The sequence below is a fragment of the Cannabis sativa genome, chromosome X (genome assembly GCF_029168945.1).
Source record: "Cannabis sativa cultivar Pink pepper isolate KNU-18-1 chromosome X, ASM2916894v1, whole genome shotgun sequence".
NCBI classification, from domain to species: Eukaryota; Viridiplantae; Streptophyta; class Magnoliopsida; order Rosales; family Cannabaceae; genus Cannabis; species Cannabis sativa.
Window position 1 is genome coordinate 82,855,228 of NC_083610.1, and position 26,577 is coordinate 82,881,804.

The window sequence follows — 26,577 nt, forward strand, 5'->3', positions numbered from 1 at the left end:
AGAATTGAAAAAAGAAATTGTACACCTCATATTAGTGTACTCCTTTACACCCAATTTTTTCTTTAAAAAAAAAATAACAAAAGATAAAACTACTTTATCAAAGACACCTATAAATTACATGGTGGGCTGATTCTATTTTTATTGGTATTTTAAAAAATTTCTTAAATTTCAATAAGAATAATCCATTACATTCATGATACTATAAATTATTTATAAATTTTTAAAAATTCATATAATATTCCAATAACAATATAATACACTATTATATAACAAAAGAAGAAATTATATTCACTATGAGATTTTAAAAGTTGTTTACTTAAATATGACACTTTTAAGTTTGACCAATTTATGTAATATTTTTCAATTTTAGGTAATTTTATGGTATTTGATATGTCGTATATGTGTAAATTAGGTTTTCAAAGCTCATATTTAATATTTTTATTTGTTTAGGCAGTTTTATTTGTCATTGGTACCGCAAAATTATCAAGTTTACTTGTCGACAGAAAAAATTGTCAGAGTGGTTGCCGGCGTCGAAAAAGTCGCCGAAGTTGTTGCTGGCGTCGAAAAAATCGTCAGAATTAATATTGTCGCTGAAAAAATCATCGGAAAAATCACTTAGAAAAAATCACCGAAAAAATCACCAAGTCTTGGTGATTTTTTCGGTGAGTTTTCTAGCAACAATGCCAATCCGACAACTTTTCTGGTGCCAACACGACTTTTCCGACACCGGCACCTACTCTGACGATGAAGAAAAAGATGCTAATCTAGAAGCCCATAAAATCTATTAATCAATAAAATGAAAGAAAAATAGAGGTTCACACTCCAACTATTGATGTTTTTATTGTAAATTCTTGAGTGATCTAAATCACTTTGTCATAATAATAATAATAATAATAAGACAACGTAATATAACAGTCGAAATTGATAAAAAAAAATGACTTGATAAAAAAACCTCTAAAATACATTGATGAATAAAAGAAAAGGAAAATTTCCAAAAAAAAAAAAAATATAAAAAGAAAAAAAAAGAGAACACACTAGTTTAATATAGGACTGTACAAAAAAATTTGTAAAATGCCCAAACCAAACCGAAAAAATCGATAAAAATTATAAACCGAAATAACCTGAAAAATTACAAACCGCCCAATTTGTTAATTGGGCGGGTTAAAAATAGGTCAACCCGCCCAATTAAATCGAATAACCGGACCAACCCGAATTTATTGGATTTTTTTTTACTTTTTAGTTTTTATTATATATAACATAAATGATTAAATATATAATAATATAAAGTTATATACTTGATTGTTAGTTTCAAAGTCATATATATTGTGTTGTGTTTTGGTGGAATTTGATATTTTAATTTATCTTTTTTATTTTTATTGACTTTGAAACCAAAAAAAAAAAAGTTTGGCCGGTTTGGGCTGGTTAACCCAACCAAACCGCACAAACCGTTGGTAAGTTTACAATTTTTTTTTCTTTTTAAATTGGGTGGGTTGCACTTATATTTTAGCAACCCGAACTTTAGATGAGGTTAAAAAAATATATAGGATAAGCCGCCTAAACCGATCGATGTACAACCCTAGTTTAATATATCGAGTGAGAAAAAAAAATTAGAGCAACAGTAATATTGGTGCGAAAACTGTGAAGATTTATATGAGAGTTAACTTTAAAAAAAATAATTAATAATAATTTAAATTAAAAATTTATTTATTTTAATTATTAATATTATTTTATTTTGTAAAATAAATATATAATTAAATATTATTATAATATATATAAACTTTTAATTGTATACAAACAGTCTTATTGTAAGAGTATACACCTTATATCTTAATAACCACACGATCTAAAATCAATGATCAAAAAAACTTTCCTACCGGTAGGGAACTTTTGTTAGGTCCTACCATAGTCTTGCCCTATATATATATTTCGTTAAGTATGTGCCCTTATTTTATTTTTATTTTTATTTTTATTTTGCTTTTAAGATCCTTTTAAATATACTTAATTGCAGGCCTCTCTTTTTCTCTTTGGGTCTTATCTTTGGATGAGAAAAGAGATGTGGTTTAATGGAGTCTTCTCCTGAATAATATTAATAATTAATAATAATAATAATAATAATAATAGTTATTATTAGTCAAAGATACGAGTCCATAGCTGCTTTACCACCCCCTTAAGAAGAAGAATTTTTTTCTTATTTCTTCTTTAAACAAGAAATCATATATTTTTGTATATCTATACATCATAATATTATACACGTATATATATATAGATATATAGATAAGAAGACAGCTAATGGTTTTTTTTCTTCTTCTTCTTCTTCTTTCTTCACCCCGATAAGTTGTTTCGATTGGTTAAAAAGATAAAAGGCAAAAGTAGTGATAAAAGTTTGATGATATGGGTAAGAAGAAGAAGCAGCATCAGAAAACAAAGGAAATTTCAGTAGCCATAGCTGAACCAGCTTCATCTTTAAAAGGAGAGCCTCATCATCATCATCATCATCATCAGTCGACGCCGAGAAAGAGAGGTAGGCCTCGGAAAATTAGCATTGAAAAAAGTCTACAGAAAAAAGAAGAAGAAGAAGAAATAGAAGTTGGTGATGATGATGGTATCATTATTATTAGCCAGAGTCAATCCAAGAAAGCTAAAATCGATGAACATGAAGTAGTAGAAGGGGAAACTAATCATCATCAAAAGCTAATTGAGGACAAAGAAGAATCATCGGCAACCATTGGAGGAGGAGCTAATAATAATAACATCAAGGAAATAAATCACACAAAGAAAAGTAGGAGAAAAAACAAACCCAGAAAGAGTAGCTAATAGTATTTAATCTATATAATAAAAATCATCCTATTCTTCTGCTTCTCATGTTGTGTATTTAATATTAGTGTACATGCAGATTTTTTTTTTTCTTTCTGTCTCTTCTCTCTCTAATGTTGTTAGCTTATTTTGGTTAGAATGGGCTTGATTTATATTAGTAAAGATTTGAGTTGCATATGATTTGTTGGAGTTTCTATATACTTGTTATTAATTGTATTAGCTATAGGTTCAGGTTCAAATTATATTATCGTGTGTGAAAAATACTATATATCTTCAGTGGATTAAATGATAATTAATACTAAATATCTAGAATGAAGCAATGACAGCAAGGTAGTTGTAGTGTTATCTTCAAGAATAACCAACAGAAAAGAGAAAAGGATTAATTTTTTTTTCTTTGGAAATCAGAAAAGAATTAATTGGTTGCTATAAACTTCTCTTTTTTTAAAAAATAATAATAATAAAGAAATAAATAGACACAAGTGAGTTGACCACTTTTATTACTCACTAATAAATAATAGTATGGAAATAAAGCCATTAACATTTGATATGCAGAATTTCGAGAAAAAGAGGATTATTCGTATATAGCTGAGATGAGACCGAGAGGAGTTGAACAAAATAAACTTGTGGCTGTTGAAGATGGGCTCTGTAGTATAACGAAGAGACAGAATTAGGTTTAGGTGGGCGAACTCGCGGAGATTGGGAGGTGTGTAAAGTTGCAGCCCAGCCGCCCAAATCAACCAATCACTACGTGGCCTTTAAGTGGCGCGTGAGGGCACAGATCACACAGCCTCATAACTCCACAGCGCGTGGACAACAAACGTTTTCTACTGCACGACGAAGCAACAACTCCACCATCACGCCAAATATTTTTCGATTTTATCGTACGGCAGGAATCCCAATTATATGGGTTTTAGTATCTATAATTTAAAAATTATTTTTAGTTTTTAAAAACTAATAGAAGTTATTTAGTAAAATATTTTAAAAATATTTCTTTAAAAAGTTATGAAATCATTTTTTAATCATCTTTCATTGTCGGTTATTATGCGCACCATATGTGGTGATTTTTTCCCTACTAGAGATGAAATTACTACTCTATCCTTTGTTATAATACCACAAATATCATCAATACTAATGATATTTTCAAACAAAATAAACAGAAGGACTAAATGTATGCATATAAAATTATACAAGGACTATTTGTAACAAGCTGAATAAGTTAAGGGGCATAATAGTATAGTGTCATAAGTACAGGGGGTAAAAAAGATAATTATTCTTTTCGATTTTATCGTACGACAGGAATCCCAATTATATGGGTTTTAGTATCTATAATTTAAAAATTATTTTTAGTTTTTAAAAACTAATTTCAATTTTCGAAAATAATTTTTTTTTGTTTAAGATATTATATTTTATATTTTTGCTCACATACCCAGACCATTAAACTCATACCCTGAATCCTCCGAACCCGAATCGAATTGGACCTAGACCTCTCAAACTTGGACCCCAGGCACAGACTTGGACTCGGACTCTGAACCTAGACCCGAACTCGGACTCTGGACCCGAACCCGAACCTAAGACCCCAAACTCAGATTCGGACCCCAGACCCGAACCTCGGACCCTGGCCCTAACCCGAACCCAGACCCCTCGGACCCAGGCCCCAAACATAGACTCGGACCCAGTCTAAGGTTTGGATCTAGGTCCGAGTTCAGGGTCTGGGTTTGGGTTTGGGGTCTGAGTCCAAGGTTCGATCCAAGGTTGGATGGGTTCATGTCATGGTATGGTGTAGAATATTGATTTTTTCAGTAAAACAAAATCTAAAACATAGTTTAAAAAAACTGAGTCAAACACCATTACATTTTTAAAATGATAAAAAATTGTTTTTTGTTCTCACTTTTGAAAACGCAATTCTGAAAACTAAAAACTGAAAACACAGCTAAATAGCCTCTTAGTCTCTGATTTTTTTTTCTTTTCAATTTGGTTCCCTAAATATATAAGTTTTGGTAAGTTAGCTCTCAAACATTATATTTTAGGAATATTGGCGGCAAAATTACTTAAATTTTATAATTTTTAACACTTAACCACATAAAGTAAAATTTTAATGTAGAATCTACTGAACCTAAGTTTCGTTTTGCTCATTACTATCATGTGACCCTGGCTCCGTTTAAGTGTCAAATTGGCCTACGTGGCACGATCCAAGTCAGCTAAGTCATGCCATGGTGGCATTAAAACCTAAAACAAATAAACTTTCAATTTAGCCAAATAAAATAAATAAAACCAAAAAAAAAAAAAGAGAACCCCAAAATTAAAATAAAAACAAAATTTAAAATTTAAAATAAAAACACCCTACTACTCGAGTCATTTGCCCTATCCTTCCCTTCCACCATTGTTACACAGTCGAAGAAGAAAACGACGAGGGTTCCATATCCCAAATGCTCTTGTCAACAACCTCGATCCAGTGATCAAAACTTTGTGGACAAATGCACATCCAGGAAGAAGATTCGCTATATGTCGTCGTTATAGAATGAGTTGTTAATTTTTTTCTTTGCCTGTTTTTTCCTTTTTCGTTTGCTCATCTCCTCCTCTCTTCGGTCTTAAATGGTGATTTTTTAGCAGTTGGTTTGTGGGTGTTATTTTTGAGAGTGGATCGACCCACCAATGTGTGAAAGGGCTTCAAAGGTGGTTCTTGGGTTGTTGCATAAAATTAGAAGGCTTGAAGGAGAAATTTTAGACATTTTAAGATTAAATGTTGATGGGCATTATTACCTGAAAACAATTTGAAAAAAATTGTTGCGTAATCTTCTATACCTAAGGTCTTGAACAAGGGAGTTCAGGTTGATGAACAATCTTTTCTTAACAATATGGAATTACATAGAAAATTTTGATGGGAGTAGCAGCACTAGTGTTGAAGATCCAAAAAAATTAATGAGCACTAGTGGAATATTAGTCATATCTGTTATATTTGTCGTTATCCTTTCTTAGTTCATTTCATGAGTGTTGTTTGGATCGATGTAATTGATACGCCAATGTATGAAAATGTATAATTTTATGTAATTTAAGGAGATGTTTACGTCACTCAAAATTATTTCTTTTCTTACTCCTAATTTTCCCCAGATAATATCACCGTAAAATTCAAACGTAAATATGGTAATTAAGTAAGTAATTAAGAAAGAAAAACCTTTAAAAAATCATGTAAATGAAATAGAAAATTTTGATTTGTTTCTTGTTGATGAGTTGCTTTGGGTTTCGACACATACAATACACATGTAGTGGTTTTAGTGTGAGAATGTAATTAAAAAATTGACAAATTTAAATGAAATGATTAATATATGAATACTGAAGCATTAGCTAAATGTGATGTCTATTCATTTGGTTGTCGGTGCATAGATCAAAATAACCAAAGACATCTATACAATATTGTAGCATTAGCAAAATATAAGTTAAGACCCTATTTGTTTGTTGGTGCATTGATCAAAAGATCACCAAAAAATACCTATACAATATTGTAGCTGTTATACCAAAAATTCGACTAGTACATCAGAGGAAGACACGTGTCAAGCTGGGAAGAATAAAGAACTCAAACACGTAATTATAATTACACTTGACATGGGAATAACTCGTTAAAAGCATAATTAACAAAGTATGTTTACAACTCGACTGACTGAACAGTCTTATGCGAGATAAAAATGTACAAATTATTACCTTGTGCCTCGATGAGAAATCATGTAACTTTAGGTGTACAAGACGAGGCACTAACCTCGTTACATGGAGGAGATATAATGACAATGGAGATACTTAGCTACAATGTACAGTATACAAACTAAGTATAACAGATGGGTGAACCAAAGCAAGAGATAGCGAGGCATCCACATCGCCGTAGGAAGGCATGCACGCGAAAAAGATCATCTCGTCACTAGAAACTGCAGTTGTCAGAGTTAAAGTAAAAGCATTATCAACCTTGGGAAGACATATGACGAGCTCCAACTCGCCATCAAGGTTAACTCGGCTCCATTCCCAGCGAGATATTCCAATACGATAAGGCTTACCATATATCTTTAATACACATTCATTTTGACCTAGTAAAAGTGGGATATTCACAGTTGTGTGAAATTTAAATAAAAACCATATTTGCTTAACGTGATATGTAATCAGATCCCATGATTTGAGGGGATAATCGTTGTAAAGATTACAGTCAACTTTGTAATTAACTGTCTACTATGTAATAATAAATAGTGGCAAGTAAGATCAAAGGGGGGGGGGGGGGGATGAAAAAATCATACAAGAAAGGCCCTGAGAAAAACTATCAGAAATCTAATAAGATTGACTTGTGGACTATGCAGAATTTTAACTGCAAAACCACGTAAAAAATCCCTTGTGTTCATACCTCGTATTTTACTGCTTTCATTTTTCTGTGTGAGATTATCACTGTGAGGCTCAAATTTTTGTTAACGAAAATCTGCGTTAACAGTAGCATTAGCAAAATATAAGTTAATACCTTATTTTTGATCTTGGTGCATTGATCAAAAGATCACCAAAAGGCATCTATACAACATATATCTAAAAGTAAACTAAAACACATTTTTCTTCCAAAAGGCTAATGCTAAAAAAATTAATGTTAGACTTCTTCATGATAGTTAACCCTGAGGCTGTGAACTTGAACCTTCCCCCCTCTGTCTAGCCTCTTTAGCCAGCTGCTTTTCCCTTCTCTTCCTCCTCTTTAGTGTTTGCACAGTTTGAGTTTTACTTGGTGGCCTACCTCCTTTATTCCTTTATTCTTTTGAGCCTACACACACATATAATCAATGTCAAAACATAATATAAATGCAAAACATAATATAATATCAGTCCTCCTTTGGCTTCTCTAGTAGAGATTCCTTGCATCTTAAGATTGTGTGGCTAGTTTTTTTGCATTTGGAACAATGCATGACTGCTCCTACTCTGCTAGCTTTTTTAACTGTCCCAGCTGCAGGTTGATCCTTTTCATCAGCCCCCTTCTCTTTTTCTTCATTGGCCTGCCAGGAAGATTATTTTCACAAGGAAAGAAGATTGGATTAAGGCCTTTGTTTGGCAACTTATTAGGGCTAGGCATAGGAGAAATGTCCATGCATATGTAGTTGCATAAACTTCTTTTTTGTAGTAACTATGAATGTATCCCCATTCATCATGGCCATAAAACCATATGGCAGCCAATGCATGGCCACAAGGAATCCTTGTGAGCTGAAACCTAAGTGCACTCATATTTGTCCTAATCAACCATAAAAACACCAACTTCTAACATTTTCACTTCAAATAAGATAACATTTTCACTTCAAATAAGATAACATTTTCTCTTGTGACAATGCACTTCCTAGCAACATCAATATTTTTTTTACACACTATGTTTTTGTGAACTCCATGATTTCACTTTTGTATGTCTCCCTTCTCCTAGTAAAAATACTCCTTAAACTCGAACTCACTCATCAGTGGAAGTTTGGAGGAATTTGAGATTACATTGTATAACAAAAATTACAAATAAAATTTATATTGCAATGTAAAATTCCTACACCAAATTATGGTGTACATATATTTCTAATAAAAAACATATAAAATTCTTATCTCAAATTTATCATATAATTAAATTCACATTCATGCAAAAATAAACCATCCATTCATAATATGTCGACATATACATAAATGCATAATACTCAACATAATATTTACTTTATGTAATTGTGAAGATAGCTTTGATACCATTTGTTAGTTTTTAGGGTTCATATTAGAGTCGCAGCAGAAGTATAAAATCATATTCAATTTTTTTTTTAAAAAAATATTTTTTTTGAATTCGATATGAACCATAAATCTCAGATCTCAACATAATATAACATAAAATAGATCTAACTGCTTCGAATAAGGATTTTACCTCTTGATGCTATTTAGAAGATCCTTGAATTTTTTCGTATAAATATTTGAACATCCAATCCACGACTTTATGGGCTTGATGAAGAATCCACACCAGATCTTCTAGATCAGCCTCAATACTCAAGATAAGAGTAGGGTTATATATTTGACAAGATGAACAAACTTTCTTATTAGAGTGTATTTTCAACTCAAAAGACACTATAATAGAGATTGGGAAAAAACCAATCCTCTTAATAGAGAGAGATAGAGAGAGCGAGAGTGAGTCGTGCGAGATAGACCCAAATGGGTTGCCATGGCTACCACGGTGAGGCTAAAACAGTCGAGTCGAGACCCCAAAGACCTAAACAAGTCTTATTTCATTCGTATGCAATCGGATCGAGTGGTCCATACATGCAATGCAAGCAACGAGCAGTTTTAGGTAGAGGCTGCCTAACATTGTGGTCGAACCACCTAGTAGAAGGAGGATCGACGATGGGTCCAAGTTTGAATCCTATGAAGGACTCGTCCTTCTCAGTCGACCTCGACATCGTTGACTGTGGGCACATAACCCGAATGCCACCTACGGTGGTGGTGTTCTTCGTACATGGTCATAGCATTAAATGCTCGAGCTCCATGCAATGGGGCAGCTGTCGTGCATGGTCAAGTTTTAAATTCGAAACTAAGCTCACATGCAATGAGCATTACACCGATAAATTTTTTTACAAAACCTCTTCACAAAACCTCTTAATAGTGTGCGAGTCGATTATTTTTGTAACAAATTAGGTATGATCAACATATATGCTCTAGCTTGAGGGAGAGTGTTACATATGTATATATTAGCTGTAAAATTAGCCAGAAATTAGGTAAATCAGTTTACTTTATTCTCCTAGGTGGCGTTTGGTTTGAGGTAATGAAATGGAATGAAATAGAAAGGAAACAATCTTTATTCTATTCCTTTATTTGGTTTCATATTAAAGTATTAAAATATCATTTCAATAGAATGATTTTTTCACCATTTTGGTGTAATGACTATTTCATTTTAAAATAGAAGGAAAGAGAAAATTTTAATAATTTTTTTATGCTTTTTAAATTTTATTCCATTCTATTTCAATTCTCATTTTCATTCCTATTTTTTATATTTTTATTCCTCCCAACCAAACGTTACCTTAGTTTCTTAGAATAGATTGCCTAAGTTGTGTGTAAATATATGTTATTTTCTCAATGAAATATACAAGTAAATTATTCTCTTTATCATAATTTACAATTTCTTATAATAAATTTGACTCATTTTAAATAAATACAGATGTAATTAATCTATTTTTAATAAATATTTATTTTATTAAGTAATTTTTTTTTAAAAAAAAAATTGCTTTGGTTCCACTAATCCATATATTTCATTGTTGCAAGGAAAAATTAATTAATTTGAAAAGTAAGTATCTAAACAAAATTATTATAAATACATACATTGTGGAAGGATGAGAGAGCCTCTCTCGTGTAGCATATAACATACATCCACAATACTATTGGCGCCGTATGAATAGCAAATGATATTTTATAAAAGTTATTACATGAGAGTCAATAATAATTAGACTAATAATAATAACATATTTATGAAGATAAGATAAGGACTGAATTAACTCTAATTCTCATTAAAACTCTTTTTCTTTACATAATAGAACCTGCAACTACAACTCAAGTAGTAGATTCCACGCGCGCTAATAAGACCCGTACAGTATCTGTGTTAGGCAGTAGTAGTATGCACCTGGAAATCTACAAAGCGGTTTCTAATTGATTGAAAGGCAATTCTTTCTTAATCTACAAAAGCCACGTAAAATAATGCTTCATGGGTCAGGTCAAAACATTGAGATATCATTCTACTTAATCTATTGTTATTACCCTATAATTCTCTAGAGTAGTTGGCCCAACCCACACAATTGGTTTGGTTGACTACGATCATGCCATAATTTCCTCCACTACCCAAATTTCTTATTAGAAAAAAACTAATATAATGGTCGTTTCTGAATGAGCTTTTTGTCATCAAGCACTAGTAAGACGGAAAGTTTTGGTATGGTAAGTTTCCTATTTGACTCTGATGCGAATTTCAATTGAGAATACTAGGAAGAAGCATTAAAAGTTTAAAACCACCTTGAGAGAAACTTCAAGGGTACAATAACACGGACGACACAAAGTGATGACCCTTTTGAATCGTTTACTACCTAATAAGCAACTACATTCATCCCATTTGTTTAGAGGAGAATTTAATTCAAGATCCAAAATAATAATGACACGCCATGTGGTGTGGTGTGGTGTGGTGTAGTGGCTGGCTGATGTGTTTAGTATGTATAATGTATATATTAGAAGAGTGACATATTCTAAATTTGGGAAAGTTTTTTTTTTCTTGAAAAACCAAAGGCATAGATATATTAAAATTAAATTAGAGTTAGACATCATAGTTATTATATAAAAGGTGTACTGGTATGGAAGAATGATGTACTATCCTAGTTACATTACTCGCAAAAGTCTACTTTACCACATTATGAACCGTAAAATTACACAGTTTAGAAATAAACGAAAAATTATAACAATTTAAAAGGTTTGAGAGATCAAAGGTAGACAGATCAAAGGTAGACAGATCTTTAGTTTCCTCTCCCTCTCCACAAATAGGGCGAGAAGCTTCCTCAATATACATTCTTCTAGCAAGAGCGGACCGAATGGATAGGCATTAGAAAGTAATTAAACCATATATAACGTGATTGGACGTCTTCGTATCAATTCAAATAAGAATATTTTTAAAAAAGGGAATATTTTTGCTTATGCTTTCAATTTTATACACTTACATTCATATATTTTTTTACGAATTAAATACTTAAATTTATATTTTTGTTACTTTTGTCACTACCAGTTTGTTAAATCTTATTCAAACATAATGGTATTTGCGGCATAAATACCTAAAATTTTTAGTTTCGGTGAATTAAATACTTAAGGTTTTTGGCTTCGACAAAATATAACATGGGTTAAATTTTATACCACAATAAATATCATGTTTTTTATTTATTCTTTTGCCACTTATTGATGTAATTAATAATTATTTACATTTTATATATATATATTCAATAGGATTTTAATAAGTTTTCAATAAAAATTTAATATTTTTGTTAATTTTTTTTTTTTTACATTTTTCTATTAAAAAAAACTAAATTTTACCCCTAATGTATTAGAGTACTATTGTATAATTTTGGTCAAATATAACATTGACTCATGTTTTGAGCTAAATTTAGCTCAAATTATACACCATCCACTAGAGATGGTCTTACATCACTATTAGTCCGTTAAATCCTATTAAATCTTATTAGATTAACATGTGTCAATGTTCAATAAAAATACTTATTAAATAATTTTTAAAAAAAAAAACTAAATAATATTTAACAAATGAATAAAAATAATAGAAAATAAAAACACCATTTACAAATATATCTCTCCTCTTGTTTCTTCTTCTTTTAGAATGTAATTGTCATTTTTTATTTTATTAATTTATTTATTTTAATTTAGAATTATTGAATAAGTTTTTTTAATCTCCCCTTGAAGCTACCTTGGATTCTACCATTTATCACCAGATGGTAAGTGGTTCCCTTTAGACAAGTCATTATCCACATAATAAATCTAGAGGGAAAACAAAGCAGCCTAAGTAAATCTTCCACAAACTCCCAGTCAACCGTATCATAAGCCTTGCTAAGATTAATTTTCATGATGCATCTTGAAGAGACATTCTTACTAGTATCCTTTAGCAGATCCTGAAAAATCATAATGTTATGGGCCAACAGTCTATTCTTAATGAACACACATTGGTTATGCACTGACAATCGAGGGAAGCACTTCTGAAAGTCTAGAACAGATCCTCTTCGAAATGCATTTGTAGACAGTGTTACAACAGGCAATAGGTCTGTAATCCTTAGCTGAAGTAGGATTAGCGACTTTGGGGACCAAATAAATAACAGTCTCGTTTAAGGTTTTAGGCAACTTGCCATTAACAAATAAATTCAAGACTGCTGTAAAGACATCATTGCCAATTTTACTCCACAAATTCTTGTAAAATCAAGACTCGAACCCATCCAATCCTGAGCTAGAGAATGCTGAAAAGAGCTTTCTTGACATCTCCCTTATTAAAAGGCTTAATCAAGTAAATAATATAAATCATTTGCAAGCAAAACAATAAATTAAAATAAAATACATGTTATTACCCAATAGATCAGGAAAGATGACTCTTGTACAACGGTAAACAACAACGAAATTTCATATTTTATAATTATCAATTTATGATTTAATTAATCAACTAATTAAATACAATATAATAAGGGAATTTTTCAATTTTATATAGAAATTATAAAATAATTACACAAATATTATCAACCAAATTAATACGTATATAAAAGTATCTCTACCGAATTATAAAAAATAAACCCACCGAATAAAATAGAACAAATTGTGGGCTGGTTGCATGTAGACATTAGGGTTGTACATCGGTCGGTTTAGTCGGTTTATACTACATATTTTCTAACCCAACGTAAAGATCGGTTTGTCAAAATTCTACATGCAACCTGCCCAATTTAAAAAAAAATCTTAACCCGACCGACGGTTTGGGCGGTTTGGTCGGGTTAACCCGCCCAAACCGAATTAAGAGGGTTTTTTTTTCTTAGTTTCAACTAAAATAAAAATTAACCACATAAATACACAATATATGTGAGAAAGAATTTTTTTTGGGCGGTTTGGGTCAATTTTCAACCCGTCCAATTAACTGATTGGGCGGTTTAGAATTTTATCGAGTTATGTGGGTTTGTATTTTTTATCAGTTTTGTCGGTTTGGTTTGGGCAGGTTATTCGGGTTGGGCGGTTTACGAAAATTTTTGTACAGCCCTAGTAGACATTTACAGAAATTGTTCTATAAAATAAACTTATGCAGAATATTATATAGTAAATAATAAAATACTTTTTAGTAACCCATGAAATTAGCTGATATATTGAATTTGTTTAAGTGTAAAATTTAAAATGTTGAGTTAATTATTCTAGGATTTTTAAGGTATTATTGTTTTCTTTTATATTATTTTAGAAACTTGTGAAAAGGGTTTTATAAAATTAAAATATGATTTAGTAATATTTAAATATGAAATAATTATAATATATAATAGTAACTTATTAAATTAGTTGGTTATTAAAATTTTATTATAGTTGAAAATTTTATATATATGTTTCTCATATGTTAAAATAATCTTCTTGAAAAATAGATAATGATGGTATAATTTTTAAGCTCAAATAATTACTAGTATGATTAAAAAAATATCTTAAACTTTTTTTTAGAAGAGAAAAAGAAGAGATTTTTTTTAAGGGTAATTTGCGGCAAAACCTCCTAAAGTGGACAGGTTTTTGCAACTAACCCCCTAATCTAAAATTTTGGTGGTAAAACTACCTAAACCACTAGTCCGTTAGCAGTTAGCCCTTTCCATCCATATTTGGCTGTTAAGTGCCAGGTTGGAATGTCCACGTGTACACAGTGTACACGTGGCACAATTTTATTAGTCCACATAAATAAATATATAAAAAATAAAAAAATTAATTATTTTAAAAATAAAAAATAAAAAAAAAATTATTTTTCTTTAAAAATTAAAAAAAAAATAATAATTTTACATTTTTTCTTTTTTTTTTTCCTTTCTTTCTTTTTTTTTTCTTTTTCTTTCTTTTGCAAACACCCTCTTCTTCTTCTTATCTTTCTCTCTCTCGCAGGTAGGCAGCCATGGAAGACCACCATCATCTGCCATCTCTAATCTCTCTTGATCCCCCTCTCTCTCTCTCAGCCATCTCTGTCGATACCCCTCTCTCTCTCTCTCAGCCATCTTCTCTTTCTCAATCCCCCCTCTCTCTCTCTCTCCCGATAATACCCAAGGACCATGTCGCCGTCGTCACCGTCGTCGAGGACCACGGACCCAGGTGCCGTCGCCGTCGTCGAGGACCACCACGCCAGGTAAAACCCGATCCCCTATCCCTCTCTATTTGCTCGATCTCCTCTCTCTCTCTCTTTCTCTCTCTTTAGATCTAGGGATTTCTGTAAAAAAAATTTGCAATCATCAAGATCTGTGTATATATATATCCCTATTTGTGTATTATCGTGTTTATTATTTTCAGATATGAGAAAAGATAATTGTTGTTGGGGAAAATAAATTTAGGGTTTTCAGATTTGAGTTTTGGGACTGAAATTTTGTGTATATATTTGTGTGTTTATTTGTTTGTTAGATTTGAATATGTTTAAATTTGGGTTTAGTATTTAATTTTTTTGTGTGATATGGATTTGAAAAATAGGTTGTGATGGTAGTTTCGGTAGTGGTGGGCGGTGGTGTTTACGATGGTTATGGATGGTGGTGGTTTACGGTGGCTACGGTGGCTACGGATGATGGTGGTTTCGGTTGTGTTGGTGGTGGTGTTTACAGTGGCTTTGGAGGGAAGTGGTGGATAGATAGAGAGAGAGAGAGAGAGCTGAGATGAAGAAGAATAGGGTATTTGCAAAAGAAAGAAAAAGAAAAAAAAAAGAAAGAAAGAAAGGAAAAAAAAAAAAAATGTAAAATTAAAAATGTTTTTTTTTTTAATTTTTAAAGAAAAATAATTTTTTTTTATTTTTTATATTTAAAATAATTAATTTTTTATTTTTTTATATATTTATTTACGTGGACTAATAAAATTGTGCCACGTGTACACTGTGTACACGTGGACATTCCAACCTGGCACTTAACAGCCAAATATGGATGGAAAGGGCTAACTGCTAACGGACTAGTGGTTTAGGTAGTTTTACCACCAAAATTTTAGATTAGGGGGTTAGTTGCAAAAACCTGTCCACTTTAGGAGGTTTTGCCGCAAATTACCCTTTTTTTAATATTAAAGAAAACTATGAATATTTTTATGTTTCATAGTTAATAAATAAAAAAGGGAGAAAAAAAAAAGAAAACTAAACAAGTAGTCCATTTACATTGATATATGGGCTGCTAGTCTTTGGCATTTATATATCGGAAACTTACAAATATATTGGAATTTGGTTAACATTTACAAAAATAATGTCACACAGAAATTTTTTTAAAAATACTATGTTTTTATAAAACACTAGTAAAATACAAAGCAGAACAATTCAAAACAACAGTAGAACACCGGTAAAACACTAGTAGAACACCAGTGAAAACTTAACACAGTATACTGCAGTATAAAACTTATAAAAAAACACAGTAAAAAAGTAAAAAATACTGCCTGACAATATTTTTGTAAAAAAATGACAAAAGTTAGTATACCATGTAAATTTCCCTTTATATATACCCATGTTTCAAAAAAATTAAGATGCAGCGGTATTATTATGGTTTAAATAAAAAGAAAAGTGGTATTTATGGGATTAATTTCAAAATTTTGTTTGTTAGCGTAAATTTCTCTAAATTAGATTGGGCTTTCAAGTTAAATTGGTATTTTGAAATTCAGAGATATTAGTAAATTTTGGAAAATAACTATATATTTTTGGGAAACGTAATAATTTAAAAAATTATCTTGTTTTATGGATTAATGTGGTATGATTATTGAATTTTGATGGGTTAGAAATAATTGCTACTAGCCAAAAGGTAACACTTTTTTGGCTGATAGTTGTTATTTTTTAGTTTTTTCATTAGTTTTTGTTTTACTTGATTCAATCAAATGATATAGTCTAAGAATTTAGTAGCTTATTGATATATTATTTTATTTTATTTTTTCGTAGATTGTCATTCTAATACATTTTATGTACTGGTGTTTATTTTAAAATATTTTAGGTAGTTTTTCAGTCGTAAAAATTGAAGCTCTAGTTCTTCTAATATATTGTTTAAGGATGATATAGTTTTATTGTCTAAATTTTTGGAGGCAATTTTGTCTCATGTAGCTTGCTCACTCATGGTTTGGGAAAACATATACTATCGGTTAGACAATGAGCTATTCTGGTTCGTGGTAGTTCTTGCGTCGATAATAAATGTTAGCGTCGTAAATTCTTCAGTCTCAAAATATATATATATATATATATATATTCACTTAAAACACTAATTTATTTTTTTGGAGCACATCTCTGCATCATTTACTAATTTTGATTGCGTTTTTTTTTCAAGATCTGAAAATTTGCATAACTAAACGATATTTTGCGAAGGATCCATAAAAACTTATTTTTAGATATAAAAAACTATGGTCTCATCAAAACATAATTTTAGAGGCCAAATATGATGCCCAATGTCGTGTTGCATAAATTATAAAACTCCAAAAAGATTTAGTGAGAGTTAACTTTTCACGGTTTTGAAAAATTATGAAGCACCAAAACTTTTATCAAATTCTATGCAAAACTTTGGCGACACCATCACTAGACCATCGCAAGGCAATGGTTTTCTAGGGAGCATCACGGAACCATGATGGACTTTTTTTTTCTTTTTTTTTTTTTCATATAAAAAATTGCTCAATATTCTACAAATTTCACAGATTGAAAAAAAACGTTATCTAACTAATAATAAATTAAGTACAAATATATTTGAAAATCAGACCATCAACAATCAACTATAACTTGACTATACGATTTTAACAGACTTTCCGACGAGTCATTCACAATTTTGAATTGATCCTTCAAGTCAAACTCTGTAATTTATTCCTTAATTTGAAATGCTAAAACTTCCAGAAGATCAAATCATCACTCGTAAATAATCGTATGACAATGTGATAAAAGTGTGAAATCCATTTTTCCTTTACAAAGCTATAACATTATAATCCACCCTGAAAAAAATAATGAAAAATTTCTCTATCCAATCAGTTCCGTGTTTCTAATTAAATATATTTAAAATCTCCAAAAGATAAAAGTTTTCCTGTTAACAATAACAAGAAGATGTCTCAAAAGTTGAATTTCAAGTGAAAAAGAGCTCTGCTTTTGTCGTTGCCTTTTTCCCTTCAATAATAAGAAACAAAAATCTTGTAAAATTAGTAGTCCAGCCATATGATACACCATAACCTGCCGACTCCAAGCAGAGGACAACTTGGGAAAGTTAAGGACGCCACCCAGTTTTTTGCACGCAAATGATCCCTTCTTTATCCTTAGCATAAGTCATTCGAATGTCCCACTGCAAACTTTTCAAAATCCCTTCTAAAGGATCTAGTATCTCAATTTTATCACGTATAATTACCCAACCTCCTGGCCGTAGTATCCGATCCATCTCAACAACAATTGACACTGGCTGCTTACACCTGCACAAGTAGTAATTTCCAAGCTCAAGTGATAAACACAATTAAAAAAGTTGTCAGCATACAACACACAAAAGCAACAAATATGACAAAGGCGAGGCACATCATGTATATCACGTTATCAAAGGAGCCCCATTACACCCACCAGTAAGTAGTGTAGGGAGCTACAGCTACACCGGGACAAATTCATCCCAACAGCACAGTGGCAGTGGCCCCACCTCATTGGGTTACCTTGTCAACTTATCTTTAAAACTTGTGTTTGTCAATTTACAAAGTAATGCCAAACTTTATAACCCTTATGCAGTTATTGATTTGGGATATGCAGATATTCCCAGCAATATGAATCTGAACTACTCTGGCATTGGTGTAATTATATAAATAAGAGGGTACAAGGGTCGTTATATTGGGGGTAGTGAGGAGCTAAAATATGATGGTACAAGTAAGAAACTATGAAATGAGAAAGACATGATGAGAATGATATTGTAATTGAGCAGTAGCTCTTGGAGAGTTGAGGTCTCTCGAATACCTCATTGTTCTTGTGTGTTCTTATCAGATTTATTATCCATTAGTTAATATCAGATATGCATAGTTAATTCTATTGCCGTCCATTCTCAATTTCATCTATGAAATTTCCTATCATCTCCCATACTCATTGAAGATCCTAGTTGGGGAACTATCAGACCCATTCCGATCCATCATGAGCCTTGTCGATGTTGGCAGGACTCCTCTTGTTGCAGAATATCAGCAAGCATTGGACTCGATCCCATCTGACCTTGGCAGACGTGAATGAATGCTCCCTCAGCTCGATCCCTTCAGTTGGATGCAAGACTAGCTCCTTCTCCGTAAAGAAATATAGTCGTCATCGGGACCACTAAGGGTAGTCTCCATTCAATACATGGGGAGTAGCCACATTACCACAAATATCAGAGGCAGTGCGCATGATGGACAATGTTGCACACATCAGAGACAGTGCACATGATGGAAAACATTGCACACATTGATGAGATCGTTCCACTTGAAGAAAACATCCTCTTGTCTAGCATTGTGGAGGCAAAGGAAATATAGAATCCATTGGGATTCTCTAGCAAAGTCACAAAAATTGGTACTTTCGTATTCAGCGTGAATGGCTACAAAGAACTCAAGATTTTCAGTCCATATATATCGCGATCCATTCTCCCATAACCACGCAGTGGATCCTCACAGTACAGTGAAGACTCGTTGTACACCAAAGAAGACATTATTTGATCCGTGGGATGACACCAGCCATGATACCTTCTTTGATATACTGTTTCTGAGTTGGTTGGGGGAACCATGGTGTCTCCTATTGGCAGAGGAGCAGTGTCGTCAATCGTCGTCGACAACGTCAGGGGACATGTTGGTTATACACCCAAGCATCGTAAGGATGTTTGAGGCTTCATGGATGCCGGGGTCTATTTTGTGGGTACTTGCTTCCTTCATTTGTTCCCTATAGGCCCATTACTGCGATCTAGTTCAAGCTAAGACCCACTAAGTATGAAGCTACGACCCACATCCCAATTTCATGTGCAGGGATTAAGTTAAGATCCATTTTGTCACTTCATCTCCTTTGTGTAAAAGGCTGGAAGCTGATTGTTCTCAACCTCAAGATTTGATGAGCCCCTTCTCCATCTCAAGATCAAGGACCGACATGGAGGACAAGTAGTGAAATTGCGACCTCTAGATCTCACTGAGGTACGCGGCAGAGATTGTTTTTCCAACATTTGGGGTTTTGCTTTAAGAGAGATACGTCTGCACAACTTTCTATGTTATGGTTCTTTCTCCTCTCATCGGTAGCAGAAAATGGGATTCCACAAGGTTGTGTTCACATTGGTTACTTGTTAGATTTTTTACAGGGGAAGACAGATGCAACTTTGCAAAACTACTTGTGCAACCAGGTCTGAAACTTGTTTATGATTGGATATGGGTCCAAACCACAAACCCCCCACATACCCACTCTTGTATGCAATTTATGCTAGACCTTTAGGTTGAGTATAGAAGATGGTTATGCTAGTGAAAGGGTGTCTTTTTTTACTCTAGAAAACTTTTATACTTTAAATGGGTGACTGCCTATGAGCATTTAGTTTCATTTCGTTATTTGGGGGCTTCTATTTTGTTGCTTTCTTAGGACGCTATACAAGACTATATGCTGAAGATGGGGCTTTGGTCCTATCACACTTTGTTTTTGCTGTGTGTTTATTTGGATTGTTTTCTTTGGAAAGCATAGTACGGACTATGCTTTTATCCCAACTACATATTTTCTTTCTCCTCAAGAAGTCCACTAGGACATGAACGAAAGCAAGGAGGATATCATAGTTGACGGTGATGAAAAGCTTTGCGTCCAAGTGAAGTGGTTTGGACCAGGTTCCTAGGAGGGAAAGTGCTAATGGTTCTGTATATAAATCTTCAACTTCTGCTGAACCAATTTGTGGTGGCAATTACTATGATCTGAGTTGCTTGCCAAGTTGCAAAATGAACTGAGGGCTCTATTCTAAAAGACTATTTCTAAAATTGGTGTGGCACCGTTGTGTACTGCTACTGCTCGCACTTCTCATCTTTATGGTCTTGGAATGAAGCTAGGAGTCACTCTTATAATGGGAGAATATTGACATAAACAGTATGAAGGCTCTTGAGCTTGGTGACACATTTCAAAAGCAAATTGTTATGTCTATGAAGGGAAGGAAGACAACATTACTTGCTTGGTTTTTTGACAGGGGATGGGAGTATTTAGGGATTGGTTCCATTCCCTCACCTTGAGAATAAGGTGAAAGTTGGGTGGCCAGTAATGATATACCCTGGCATTGGTGGACTAATGTGAATGAAAAGGTACAAGAGTCATATACTGGGGGTTGTGAGGATCTAGAATATGATAGTAAGAGTAAGAAACTTGAAGAAATGATAAAGACACGATGAGAATAATTGAGGAGTAACTCTTGGAGAATTAGGTCTCTCGTATACCTCATTGTTCTTGTTTGTTCATATCAATTTTACCTTTCAATATCAAATATCAGATGTGCCTAGTTATTTCTGTTGCATTCTATTCTAAATTTCTTCTATGATTTTGCCTATTATCTCCCTTATTCTTTGAAGTCCCTAGTTGGGGTACACAAAAATCCTTCAAGAACAATTGAAATCTGCTTTTTTCTAACCTACAAAACATATGATCAATCCAGTAATTCCGAGTATGAATTTGAATGGGGCAAAGAAAGTAAACTTCTACGGCAAAAACAATCTTAGCATCAAAAGAACAACAGAGACAAAAAGAACTGCACAAGGTTAGCCTAACCTGTTCTTTAGCCGTGAAAAAAGATGATCAGCATGGAGAAGGTCATATGATCTTGGATAAGTGCTAAAAGATTCACACCAGTCATGGTAGGTTCCAACAAGTCCACGTTCAAAGATAATCGAAAGTGTGTCTGGTGCATGTACAGGGACCACATTCATCACCCAAACATTCTGCTTTGCAAGGGCTGCAGCAAATCTGTAGAAGGAGCATTACTAATTTTCTTCATGGTCAATCCTATGACGGTAAAAAAATAAAAACGGAAAAAAGGGAACATTAATATCGACATGCAGCTCCCTCTTCTGCCTCCATCATTGCTAAAAAAAAGTTTATGCCTTCTAAAAGAAATGTTGATTAGTTAGTCAAATGTTTGACATACCCTCCATAAATTGCTTTCATGTCCATTACATTTCTGATATTCTTCCAGTCAATTCCCATTCCAGTAAGATATGACTTTTCAACAATAGCAGCCCAGTGCTTTGTGTCTGCAGCCAATTTATCTTTATCTTTATCTTCCAACCAGTCTGGAAGAGTTTCCAGCCTCTTAGGCCACTCATCTGGCCACTCTGTTCCACGTTGCTCAATAGCTGATGGAACAGTGTGCAAGCAAGTCTTCATAGGAACATACCTATTCGGTAAATGTTACAAATACCACATAATCAGTACAATATTATAAAATAGGAGATAGGTTGGTGAATAGAATTGTGCAGCTTTTGTCCAAAATTAGCTATATCTCAGCATGGTTGACAATTAGTAAATAAAGGTGGTTTTCATTCAGATGTACGTATGCAGCACTAACTAGCAAAAGTAAGCCCATATCAAACCCGTGCAGAGTTCAGGCATAATTTCTGCTACATAAGGCTAGGAAGTGATGCTTATGAAACCCGTGCAGAGTAATGCTTGTTTAAATAAAAGCAAAGAAGTAATCTTTGCTGTGCTCCAGACGAAAATATCTTCCTCAAATAACAGCATTTCAAAAGATTGGCAACATAGACACTGTAGGGAAAGTCCAAGGAAGATTTACCATGCTGCATCAGGATTTTCATTTTCCTTGCACAAAGGTGGATATCTCCTCCTCCTCAATTGATATATCTCATTTGACTCGGGCTTTTGATAAATTTTAACACCCACTTCGCTGACATCATCAGTTTTATGAGCCAGAATATTCCAACAAATAGATGGGGTCAAGGTGGTCATAGCTGGAAAGAGTTAAACACAAGATAAATTAATCAATTAAAAAAAAGGCTTAAAAGGGGTCACAGGAATACAAAACATATTTTCAGTAAGAAAAAACACTTTAACAGTAGATAAATTCTTATAAAAGTAAACAGATATAGGTCCAGTACATAAACCCTCCATATAATGCTTTCTTATAGTATCTGCAAAAAAAAACATATAGGAAAAACCTTCTTCATCTTCAATATTGTTGTCGTGTTTAGTTGAGAGAATAAAGTATCCCCCCGGCCTTAGAATCCTATTCATCTCTAGAAGATGTTTTCCCCCTGCAGAAAAATAAAAAAGGGTGCTATGTACAAATGCTTATGAAAACAAATATATTCATATAAAAAGTTAAGAGAGGAAAAAGACAAAAGAATAATATACAAAGTTGAGTAAACAACAAACCGTTCGAATGCCAATTTATGGTGCATCCGCCACAATGAATAGTATCAAAAACACCACTAGGAAAAGGAAGCCTCCTACTACCAAAAAAGCTCACAATGGTAGGGAAACCACGCTCGAGAGCAACTTGAGCTAGGTCGACTAGGTCATCTTTCAAGCCCAATGACAATGTTAATACTTCCTTATTAAATAAAGAAGCTCCAAAACTTGAATCCTTAACACCAATGTCCAGCACTACCCGAATATTCTTTCCCCATTCAATGTCTGGCACCGTCTATCACAATACACAGGTAATTAATCTAAAACTGCTAAATATCATTAAAAAATCAACATTACTATTGATAAATAAGTCATTTGTAGACAAGTGCAAGAAAAACTTGATGGTTTCAATTCAACAAGAGTTAAACCTAATTGTTAACAATAAATAGTCTTAACTATCAGTGTTCTAGAATTCAGCTAAAGAAATACAAGGTACATCACCCTTTAGCTTCTTTCTAAGTTTACATGTTAAATAGAGAGGGAAGAATGCTTAGATTTCGATCATCATCAATAACAGACTAACTTCTTTTCACGATAATAGGAGCGAATTAAGAAATTACATACAAGTTTCGTATGTAATACAAAATCTTAAAAATAAGTAAAAAATCACCTCTTCAATGGAGTCAAGGTAGTGAAGAACTCCACCCTTGAATTCAGATTGGTTTTGGGGGAAAGTCAGATACTCCCCAGATTCCATCACCCAACTATGTTTCTTAATGAATGCTGCAAGCTTTGGATGAGCCACATTCTTGTAATATATCTGTAGAAAACAAGCAATGCCAAGATACAACATTAGATTGTCCTACTGCTCTATACAATTTACAAGTAAAAATAACAATTACAAAGTAACAAGGCCCTTCCTTTACCTTCTCTTTACTCTTGGGCCAGTGAATTGGAACCTCATATCCATCATGTGGAAGAGGTACAAGACACATTACCGGTGTTTTTGGGCAACTCCTCTCTGTATGTCGATAGCTTTGGAGCTTCCAAGAGCTTGTTTCATAGTCAATGCATGGGATGTAATTGTGTTTACTCTTTGTACTGCATAATTTCCAATTATAATGCATTTTTGGATCAAACAAAGGACCCTTGAGCTTTTTCTTCTTCATTCCTCTTTTCTTAGATTCATCATCGTCACTTTCCAACGTTTCTTCATTTTCCTGATCCACAGTCTCAACCAGACCACCTTCACCTTCCGTGTCTTCCTTCACTTCACCCTCTCTATCCAAAGTTTCTTCCTTACCATCTACTACCAATCCTTCTTCTTCCCCATCCTCCTTTTCCTTCTCTGACTCTTCTTCCTCTTCTTCTTTTTCTTCAGATTCCGCCGGTTTCGCTTCTCCCTCTGTAGTCTTTACCGGTAACATTTTTTTCTCTTTCTCCTTTTTCTTAATAGGCACTACCCTGGAATTCCGCTTCTCATGCTTATGCTCGTGGAAAGACTTAGAGACAGACCCATTAACTTTTTTCTCATCTTTATCCAAACTAGAGTCAGATTTCCCCTTCTTTTCATGTTTCTTCACTTCTTTGTTACCAGATTTAGTACCAAAATTGCGTACACTCGAGCTTCCTGATACAGGTTCGGCTATGTCATCGAAGCTTTCTCTTCGAGCGGCCACTGAAGAGGAAAATGAAGAAGAAGAAAACATAGACCATACGAATACGAAGCAGAGACCCAATACGGCTACTGCCGTCATCTTTGCGCAGAACCCATATGGTCGTTTCGCTTGCCGGCCTAACCGAGCAATAGCCATCTCTAAACTCTAACCCTTAATAAGCACTCCGCAGAATAAAAAACTAAACTAAATCTGAATCGGAAAGTGAGAGATCCATGTCTGGTGTCTGCTGAAAGAAGATTGTTGTTATTGAGGTGGTGGAGTGGAAATCCCATCAACAATCAATCAATCAATCAATGTGATCTCCAACTCCAATTATCCAGATAAACATGAGGCTTCAACTACATTTGTTCTAGCATCGCATTCACCAACCTGATTCAACTTCTTTATCCAAATTACAAGGTTTTTATTATACAGGTAGGAGAAGTTTCATTTTCAGTACAGTAACAGACCAGAAGTAGTAAAAGGTGGAGAAAGAAAAGAGACAAGTACAATTGGGATCTAAGAGAAAATTTTGTAGTGAAAATGAAAATGGGCAGCAGAAGTGAAAGCGTGGGAATTTACAGATTGTATTGTACGATACTATCACCTGGGTCGGAGAAGGAGTAGAGGAATAAAGGAATAGCACGTGGTGGTGGTGGTGGCGAGTGATTTAATTAAATAAAAATAAAATAATAAGAGAAGGATGGATGGACATTAGATATACTTTTGTCTACGGAGTTCAGACAAAATTTACGCCCAACAATTTCTCCCCTCGTTGTCCTTGGCGCTTTTTAAGTATCATGCGTGTGTGTAATTAATTTTTTTTTTTTTTAATAAATTTTAATCACTTAATCTTATCAAAATTGTTTATAATTAATTAATGGGTAAATAATATTTGGCTAATTAGTAATTTTTTCCCCCGAACTTTGACATAAACTAAATCATGCTCCTTCAACTATTTTGGCTGTTAAAAATTCCCCTGAACTATTGAGATTGTTAGATTTAAGGACTTTTGTGTAATTTTAGTAAAAAAATTCTAACATGGATAAAAGTTTAAGGGGCATGATTTAGTACATATCAAAGTTTGAGGGGCGTGATTTGGTAGATATCAAAGTTTGAAGAGCATGGTTTAGTACATAAACAATCACTGAAACAGTAAAATTGAATGAAATTAGACAAAAGTCCTTAAATTTAATAATTTTAATAGTTCGGGGGGAATTTTTAACGGCCAAAAAAGTTCAGGGGGCACAATTTGGTACATGTTAAAGTTCAGAAGGAAAAATTACTAATTAGCCATAATATTTTAGACCTTGTGTTTTGTAAAAGTTATTAATTAGACATTTTATTTTGTTAAATGATAAAATATACCCTATATTTTCAAAGGGAAATTTGACATTATATACTTAAAAAAAGCATAAATTATTTTTATATGCTTCTTAAAAAAATGTAAAAATAATACCCTCCAAACATCTTTAATCCCAACAATACCCTCCTCATTTCAAACCCCCACTCTCCCTCTAACTCTCTCGTTTCTCTCTCTTTCTCTAACTCTCCAAACCCATTCCCAACAAAACCCCACCGGACCATCCACGAGAAGCACCCGACAACCCACGACCACCGCACCACTTCCGGCGAAACCCATTCGCTTGTTTCCTGCATTTTTTTTTTTTGGTTTTTGACGATGTCGCGAAACATCGCTAAATATCGCGAAACATCGCGAAATCATGAAACATCTCTAAATGTCTTTAATTCACAACAGCGCTTGTTTTCTACATTTTTTTTTCTGATTTTTGACGATGTCGCGAAACATCGCTAGATGTCGCGAACATGTCGCGAAACATCGCGAAATCATGAAAACATCTCCAACTCACTATATCGCGAAACACATCGCGAATATCATCGCTAAACATCGCGAAACATCGCGAAATATCGCTAAATATCGCAAATCATCACTAAACTTCATCCCTGACCTCAGATTTGTTCTATCATTGCAAATACATCGCTAAATATCGCAAAATATCGCAAAAAAATGGTAAACCAGAAGAAAAAAATGCAGAAAACGAGAGAGGCTGT

At 33.3% G+C, this 26,577-nt stretch overlaps 3 protein-coding genes across 4 annotated transcripts; 2 read left to right on the forward strand and 1 right to left on the reverse strand.

The window, feature by feature from the left end:
• The first annotated feature begins 2,001 nt into the window (after window positions 1-2,001).
• Window positions 2,002-2,994, forward strand: LOC115700759 (uncharacterized). Its single transcript, XM_030628403.2, has one exon. The coding sequence runs from the start codon at window positions 2,392-2,394 to the stop codon at window positions 2,812-2,814; it is 423 nt and encodes a 140-aa protein (XP_030484263.2). The 5' UTR covers window positions 2,002-2,391; the 3' UTR covers window positions 2,815-2,994.
• Window positions 2,995-14,406: 11,412 nt separating this feature from the next.
• LOC133031863 (uncharacterized) lies at window positions 14,407-15,217 on the forward strand. Its single transcript, XM_061105610.1, has 2 exons — window positions 14,407-14,698; window positions 15,034-15,217. The coding sequence occupies exons 1-2, from the start codon at window positions 14,471-14,473 to the stop codon at window positions 15,214-15,216; spliced, it is 411 nt and encodes a 136-aa protein (XP_060961593.1). The 5' UTR covers window positions 14,407-14,470; the 3' UTR covers window position 15,217.
• Window positions 15,218-17,386: 2,169 nt separating this feature from the next.
• On the reverse strand, window positions 17,387-25,263 carry LOC115700770 (probable methyltransferase PMT28). 2 transcript variants are annotated; one of them, XM_030628413.2, is made up of 8 exons: window positions 23,773-25,263; window positions 23,517-23,666; window positions 22,871-23,141; window positions 22,654-22,749; window positions 22,272-22,446; window positions 21,627-21,875; window positions 21,251-21,445; window positions 17,387-17,952 (listed from the first exon to the last, which is right to left on the reverse strand). In XM_030628413.2, exons 1-8 carry the CDS (start codon window positions 24,658-24,660, stop codon window positions 17,754-17,756), a joined length of 2,223 nt encoding a protein of 740 aa, XP_030484273.2. In that variant the 5' UTR covers window positions 24,661-25,263; the 3' UTR covers window positions 17,387-17,753. The 2 variants fall into 2 exon arrangements, with proteins under 2 accessions (XP_030484273.2, XP_030484279.2); XM_030628419.2 differs by lacking the exon at window positions 17,387-17,952 and having other exon boundaries at window positions 21,303-21,484.
• Between the last annotated feature and the right edge of the window lie 1,314 nt (window positions 25,264-26,577).